Source organism: Vanellus vanellus, assembly GCF_965231255.1.
Source record: "Vanellus vanellus genome assembly, chromosome: 2".
Classification (NCBI taxonomy): domain Eukaryota; kingdom Metazoa; phylum Chordata; class Aves; order Charadriiformes; family Charadriidae; genus Vanellus; species Vanellus vanellus.
In genome coordinates this window covers 29,136,966-29,145,206 of record NC_138906.1, presented here as the reverse complement: position 1 = coordinate 29,145,206, position 8,241 = coordinate 29,136,966, and the positions used below count along the sequence as shown (strand labels likewise).

Genomic DNA, 8,241 nt, shown 5'->3' with positions numbered 1-8,241 from the left:
CAAGCGTTAATTTTCTTGCTGACATCCTGTTCTTGTTTTACTCTTTTTGCCAGCTTCCCTGTTATCTAGTCTCAAGGTTAAAGTGTCCTTCACAATTTGCTATAAACACGGTCTATTTTCCAAGGACTAGCTCCCACAAACACACGTCTCGATTTCTATCGGGTTTAGGATGGATGGCACCTCGTATGACCCAGGGCAATGCCAGGAATGCCTGTCTCCAGCAGAAAATCCCCCAGAGCACTCACCAAACCCGCTCTAGGAGGCTCACAGCCTCCCTGCAAAAGGATCAATTCGATATTTCTTTCTGGTCTCAGACCAGTGTTGCTTGGATCTGAGTCTCATTCCAGCCCAACGTGGGAAATAACTCCATCGCTATCACCAAAGAAAGTATGTTGCAAAATCCCCAGAGTAGTTTTTATTTAAAATGTTACTATCATAAAATTCCAGACTATGAAATGAAGACCTCGGATTCACATTCAAACCTTACCCACCCTCCCTTTTTAAAATATATAGATACATAGTCACAAAACATAAAACATGCTGCAATGATACAAATATATTTTTTGATATGGAAATTACAGTACATTATAAACCATGAAAACAAATTGAGGCACTGGACTGTACATCAGCTCTGTTCTGCACTGGCTGTGAAGCTGATAGACTTGCTTTCAACAAAAAAAAGAATATTCTCTTCGCTGAGTGAACATAACTTTACGGGTCATATCAAACGATGTGCTTTGTTGTGAGACGTCACCAGGGTTGCTGGTCCTTTCAGAACCACAACGCACTTACACAACACGTATCGCTGCCACAATATGAAAAATAATCATTTTATTGAATGTACAACTCAAAAAAAAAACCAAACAACAAAACAACCCCAACATCGGTTATTATTAAATAAATAATTATTCCGTACAGTGGTTAGTTTATATTACACTGCATTGGCCATTGGAACAAATGAAGTTTAATAAATAATATGCGGGAATGTCTCATTTACGCCTCCGTTCGTAATTCTGTGCTATGCTCCTTTCAGAGGACCCTGCAAAAAAAACCAAAACAGAGTGAAGCAGGTGGTGCAGCCTCACGTAAAGCCCAGCAAGCACAGGGAAACACCAGAGACCTGCAGCCTGCCGGGTCACTGCCGGACCCCATCAGAGAGTTTGGACCCGAGATGGGGGATCCCAGCACAGCCCTGAGCTGCTTTGATTTGGTTTTACCGCTCAGACTACACTGTCCTCCAAGTGGCTGAAGATCTGAGCAGTGCTTTCTACCTCTCGTCTATCGAGCTGCTTGAAGTACCATTAAATCAGAGCCTTTTTACATCCCAGTAATCCATTTAACCGATGGGATCTGAGCACTCAGTTCAATTTGTGGGCAGAGACTTTCTGCATCGACATTGCCACCTCCTGTTCGGCAGAGCCAGCTCTTCGCCAGGTTTAAACCCTCCCGGTCCCCAAGCCGCGCGCACAGTGATACCTGTCGCTCAAATCTGCAGCAGCAGCTAAGCAAACCTCAGACTACCCTGTGGACCTACCACATCCTAAAATAGCCTTCAGTAGCATACTTAGTAGCAATAGATCTCTCCTTCTTGCTCTTGTAAAATGAGAGGGAAACCCAGAGAGCCTGTCTTAGGCAGAGCCTGACCATAGGGTGACATGGCTGGTCACCAGGGTCAGTTTTGCTTCCACCCCGAAGAGACGACTGCTTTCATAGAGCTTATGCGTGCCTGACTATTGCAGGCAAATGCACAGCTCATTTGGGGGGGACTCAGCACTGCATCCTGTACAGAGCTGCCATTTAGCACGAGTGGCGTTAAATTAAGATGACTTCAATTTCCACCAAGCTAAGTACAAAAGTAGTTGAGCTTTCTTAATGTGGATTATTATAATGTCTTTACTGCACATGTGGCTATGTTGTGGCTTCTACCTGGAACATTCATCCGACAGACCCTACAGCTTGGAAGACAGCATCAGACCCCATTTTACCAAACCAGGGACCGAAACAGCAGCACCCCGGTACCCTGCTTTGTCACCCGGGGCTTTAAATCGGCACCGCACTCACACCCAGCAGCGAGGCGGCACAGCACCAAGAAAAGGTGCTCAGTTAAACATCTTTCAGTAGGGGGAAGGACAGTCCTAGCACACGCTTCTGGTCTGGCTTTGATGATGCAGTCCTTAGGACCCATCTTCTCCTCTAAAGGAGCAGAAGCAACTTCTTCCCATTTTCCTCTCAGGGAATCGGGCAGAAAAGCAGTGAATTCTAGTTTTACCTGTCGGGCAGGTATTACATAGCCCGACAGGGTAAAACTTCATCGCTCCCCTTTGTTACAAATACCATATAACAGTATCCTGACTACACCAGCCATTTTGAAATTAGGACAATCAAATCTTCGCCTTTTTTAAACATTTGCTGTATTTTACAGTCTCCTGTTAAAGTAAACATAATCCCAATGGAAACCAAAGCCAATTTATTACTTCCAGGCTATTTACTTTTGTGATAGCAGATATATTTACAGGTATTATGCATTTAATAGCTACTGCCACCACAGATAAAATTGTACAAAATTATTCATGATACATAGCAATTTGCAAAATGATGCAGAGAACAATATTACTAGTCTGAACAAGGTTTAATTGAAAATAAAAGTTACTGACAACCATAATTGCAGAATATAGATCACAGCGTGTATCCACATAATATAAAGGTGTCAGCTAGTAATTTAACTTTTATCATCCATTTAACAAAATTATTTCGGAGACATGAAATACGCATGAGGGTTTTTATTTTTTTTTTTTAATTCCTATTCTAGGGAATTAACTGACACTTTATGGTTTATAGTGAGGGATTTCCTCATTACAGCCCTATAGCACAGGGAAGGTAGACCTACTGGCAGCCTGCAGTTACCTACAGGGGTTGTGCATGTGAGGGAGGAGGATTCTGCCCTATACAGATGCTATGGGAAAATAACAAAAAATTCACAGTGTTAGTTCAAAGCTTAAAATGGGTTTTGCTATTTTTTTTTCTTTTTTTAGGAAAAATGAAAAGCTGGAGGAAGCTGAGAATCTTTAACAGCTTGACCTCCAGAATGAGGTGAGGTTAATGGCAGATTTCTCTGGTTAATGGCTCTTCCACCTCCCGCTCAAATTTGAGGAATAGTGATCTGCCGAGACAATTAGGGTAGCCCTTCATCTGGGGAGATTTGAATTGGGATCACAAGTTAAGACGAGTTTCATATTTTTCACCTCTGATTTTTTTTCCTGATTTTTCAATAAAATTTCGCTTTTTTTTTCTTGTAATAGCACTTTGGGTACCGACAGAACATGCTGCTGGAAAGGACAAGAGGCAGTAAGGAAAGTGCCCTGGGGACTTCTACCTGACCTTGCCTGCACTATGGCAGCTCAGACCAGCCTGATCTTCTCAAGCATTAGAGCGAAGTGGACCCTGAAATATCTTGGTTAAGAAAGAAAATACTGGTCTTTTTTCAGAGAACTCTAGGTCTATGCTGCATAAAGGCTGCTTCTTCTGTCTGCTGGGAGAGAACAAAGAGGCAACAGAATGAAGAGGCTGTATGTCACCGAGTACCAGATTTTGTCATATACATACCAGAATTTAAAGATCTTTTGCCCATAAGTCCAACAAAGGAGTCTGTTTTATGCCCTGAAAAAATATATTTGGGGGTGTTTTAATACATTTTCAATAGGCAGGTTTTTAAGATAACGCGTTCTCACGAGGAAGGAAGACACAGGCTCCAATACTGTTCATCTCACATACTAGATGTTCACACCACTCTCAGACAATGGAGAAGGAATATCAGTCTGTCTTATCACTGCAGGCAGGTTAGATCAAGGCACAGGCCAGCTAGTGGACATCTTCCCATTGATTCAGATAGATATTTTTTTTGTCTTGGGTTTTTTCTTTTTGTGGTTTATTAAGTTTAATGGGGAAAAAAAAAGGCAAATAACTGAATCTTATTCATCACCCAGTACAACTCCTATTGATTTGAGCAAATGAACAGGAAGGCAGTATCTTGGCATAGCCTGCATCTGTGTGATGCATCTCTTGTACTTGTTGGTGTTTTTTTTTTTTTTTCCTGTAATGAGGAAGAAAAATCTTCCTTGCAGGTCAGGCAGAGCCCTTACTGGAGAGGAAGCCAGTGGGACTCTATGTCTGGACACGTCTGAGCTAGACAGTCTGGCTCTATTTTTGGAATATTTATGAGTTCAGATATTACCTTCCTGTCCCATTAGTACTCCTTGAGGCATTGGATGTGTAGAGGATAAATTACTCCAAGTTTTGGCCTACAGCACATATCAGATACAGTGGTAGCGATAGTTTCAGATAAGGACCAAAAAAGGAGCCATTCCTCTTTCTCTAAGCTGACTTTGAGGCACACTTAGAAATTTCTCTTTGGAAAGAATTTTGCTTGGCTAAGTCATTTACAAAACAAGACGAATGGTCCTCAGACCTCACAGGTATTAATTCAAGCTGAAGCCGTTTCAGAAAGCTATAATTTTTTACTTTAGTCAGCAGGTTACTTGGCATGAGCTTTATATCGGGCTCTTTAATTGGTCTTCCAACACATAACCCTAGTGATAAAATCTCGTAGCTAACAGAACACCAGGACGATTACTGACCTCTGTGGACAGAGGAGGTCTTACAGAATACAAGCTCATTTTTACTTATTATAAGGCTTCCAGCTCCTGTCTAAGCATCTTCTGATAAACTCAGAGGCCAAAATTATCACTGTGCAGAACAAGATAACCCCACACTGCTGATACCATCTCCCGCTTGGTGTTACACAGAAGCAAAGCAACACACGCTTATTAATGGGGCAAGATATGCTTGTTTGTACAGTGGCAGATCATCAATCAACGCCTGCTGTGAGTGGGGGTCTGATTTCCACCCAGGCAACACTGAGAGCACAGATATAGCATCTTGCCTGTGAGAACATGGGCTCTTCCATGGAATCGTTCTCAGGGATTTGGGAATTCACTGTTCTAATTTTTCAGATTTTGCCATCTTAATTGCTCCTCTCTGAGTCTGGCAGTGAGCCTGCCTTGCCTATGAGAAAGGCTTACAGAATCCTCCCCATGGGAAATAAGAGAGAGATGCAACATCCACACATTAAAGTGGGTTGAAATCTCAAAGCTTGTGGTGGCTCAGATGAGGTATCGGCTCACGGCTGCCCTGGAGAGTTTTCAATCCCTTAACACAACATTCCTCCACCACCGGTGCTGCTGGTCCTTAGCTGAACCCAGTCACTTTCTAATGAATCCCCTCAAATACACTATTCCCTATTTGAATATCTTCTACTAATTACTTAAAATATTTGCATTTTTTTTAACTTACTTTTGTGAGAGATCTGGCCATATCCTGATTGGAAGAGGAAAGGAAAGAGAAAAAAAAAAGGAAAAAAAGAGTTGTTGAAAAAGGATTGGTATGTACATATGATGCTACTGCCATCCTTTGAAGAATCAAATACAGAAACTACCCTACATGTGTCCCACTTAAGAGAAATTAAGGTGATCATTCACAACTGCATTTCTTTTTGGAGACATTACAGAAACTTGTTTTAGCTAACTCATGCAATTTAGATCTGTTTAGCTCCAATTTCTTAGAACAATTCTTGGATCAGTAAATGTGTAGAAAACATGGCAATAATTGTATACACAACCAATTTCCACACTCGGGGAATTCAGTGGCACATATGCCAACTCGTGAATTATCGTGATACTCCTTACTGGTATTTGCGTGCTGTAATTGGTGTGCAATTAGCACTTGAATGCGGAGCCCACTCTTTTCCAATCGGTGAGTTTATCTGACACGAAAATTGCAAAAACAAACCCTCAAACAACCCAAACCCAAACAACCCACACCGTAACTTTTGAGAAAGGCTGAACGCATTAAAACCGAGTGACAACCGCTGTAAAGTTTGGAGGGGCACTAGAAGAAGAGGCATGCGAAGGGCTGCGAGGGACCGAGCCCCCCCCTCCTCGCCCTCCCGTCCCGCTCACCGGCATCCCGCTTGCCCATGAGGCCGAAGAACTGCTGGGGCCGGGGTCTCCGGGCCATCCTCTGCAGAAAATGCTCCAGGGGCAGCGGCAGGTCCTCCTGCGGGGCGACAGCGCCGGTGTTCAGCCCGGAACCCACCCCCCCCCCCCCGGGCAGCGCCCGACACCGACACATCCCCCTCCCCGCTCCCGCACCCCGGCGGGGTCGGCGGGCGGAGCAGCGGCCGCCGGGGCTCACCTTCGCCTGGTCGCCGTCGGACCAGTCGGACCAGTAGCTGAGGTCGTCGGTGGCGCCCATCTCCTCGGCCAGCGCCTGCGCCGAGGCCAGGAGGAGCACGGCGAAAGCCAACGGGAGTCTCATCGCCGCCTCGACGTCCTGCGGGTGGGAGGCAGAGGGTGAAGCACCGGCACCCGGAGACCCGGCGGGGCGAGCGGCCGCGGGCAGCCGCGCCCGGGGGCGCGCACACACACACACGTTCACACCCCCCGATGCACACTCCCTCGCACATACAGACACCTAGTTACACCCCCCCGCACCCCGACAGCTGCATACGCTGGATATGCACTCGCCCCATACATATAGACTCGTATGCAGCTAGATGTACACACCAGCGCACAGACACATGCATCCAGAGGTACCCCTCCACACACACACATACGGAGTTACACATACACACACCCTCACACGTAGATATACATGTAGACGCTCACACCTTCCCACATACACACGCCCAACCAGTTACATCCCCCTCACACACATCTCCAGGTACGTACACATAGAGTTATAAACTCACACAAACAGCTACACAACTTCGATGCACATACTTATATGGAGATACAGATCTCCACACACACACACGGAGACACACGTGTCTAGAGGTACACACACATCCCTTCGCACGTCCCGATACACACAGCGGGACAGGCACAAAAGCATCCTTGCACACACGCAGACACACGTGCGCACACACAAGCGTGTATAGACACCTCCTCCGTAGATGCAGACACATATAGGACCCCCCCCCCCGCACACGCATATAGGCAGACACACGGAAGCACACACCTACACAAGCATATAGACAAGCCCACCCTCACGCATATAGGTACACACGGACGGACGGCCGGACACACACGCGCACGGACGGACACGCACCGGGTAGGGCGGACGCTGCTCTCCGTGCGCATTGGCCGTCGGTGGGAGCGCTCCCCACTTTATATACCTGGAGACGGGGAGGGCCGAGGCAGCCTCATTTGCCTAAATGCAATTACCCCCGGTTTTATCGTCCCAGCCCCGTGACAGCCCCCGCCCCGGCGAGCAGCCTCCGCCCCCCGCTCCCGCTCCCGCTCCCGCGGCGCCTCCCGGGGGCGCGGGGACTGCGGGGCGGCAGGGCAGCTCTCTCCCCGCTCCTCCCCTCCGCTCCCGGTCCCCGGAGCCGTCCCGTCCCGGCCGGGGCCAAGGCGCGCCCCGGCGGCGAGCGCCGGGGTGGGTGCGGAATGCGGGATGCGGGGTGCAGTTATAGGATGCGGTTCAAGGATATCCTCCCCCCCTCCCGCCCTCCCGCTCTCGCACCGAGGGGAGAGCTGCTTTCCGCAGCCAGCGGCACCGCCGGGAGGGCGAGCGGCGGGCAGGGGACACGGGGTGAGGGACACCGGGGGACAGCGCGAAGCAGGGAGCGAGCACCGGTGGGCACGATCCTGGGGACCCTCCCCAGGTCTGCGCTCCCCCGTGGTGCCGCTGAGGCAGCCCCGGCCCTGGGGGAGGGCGGCGGGACCGCAAGTGAGGGGTGCAGGAGGGTCTTGCTCCGAGGGGGGGGGGTGCAGCGTTTGGGGAGCCGGGCACCCCGGGGCTGGTGTGGGTGCATACAGAGGGGCTGCCGGCGCCGGACAGCATCAGGCATGGCTTGCCGTTGGGGCAAATGCCTTCACTGGCAATGAGCCAGTCTCTCCAGCAGCACATCTCTGCCTTCATCCTTCCCCTGCGACAGCTTTGCCGTTGCTGCTGGCATTTGGCTCAGATAACTGTTTAGGTTATCTTCCATTTTGCGGTTGTTCCATCCTATTTCTCCAAAGTCGGTTGTGCATGAGGCTTCTCAGCTAACCTCGGTGGTCCCTCAACACCTGTGTTGTGATGGTGCGTGGTACAACAACCTCAATCATCCACTCTGGGCAAAGTTTAGCAGGAGCTAATAGTGTTTCTTTTAAGAAAGGGAGTGCTCAGGAGCTGGAATCA

The 8,241-nt window shown here is 48.2% G+C and overlaps 1 protein-coding gene across 1 annotated transcript; it reads right to left on the bottom strand.

Annotated features, from left to right (window-relative positions):
- Nucleotides 1-989: 989 nt before the first annotated feature.
- On the bottom strand, nucleotides 990-6,372 carry TAC1 (tachykinin precursor 1; the record flags this gene model as incomplete). Its single annotated transcript, XM_082479851.1, has 5 exons — nucleotides 990-1,039; nucleotides 3,604-3,657; nucleotides 5,350-5,373; nucleotides 6,015-6,111; nucleotides 6,250-6,372. 5 exons carry the CDS (start codon nucleotides 6,370-6,372, stop codon nucleotides 990-992), a joined length of 348 nt encoding a protein of 115 aa, XP_082335977.1.
- Between the last annotated feature and the right edge of the window lie 1,869 nt (nucleotides 6,373-8,241).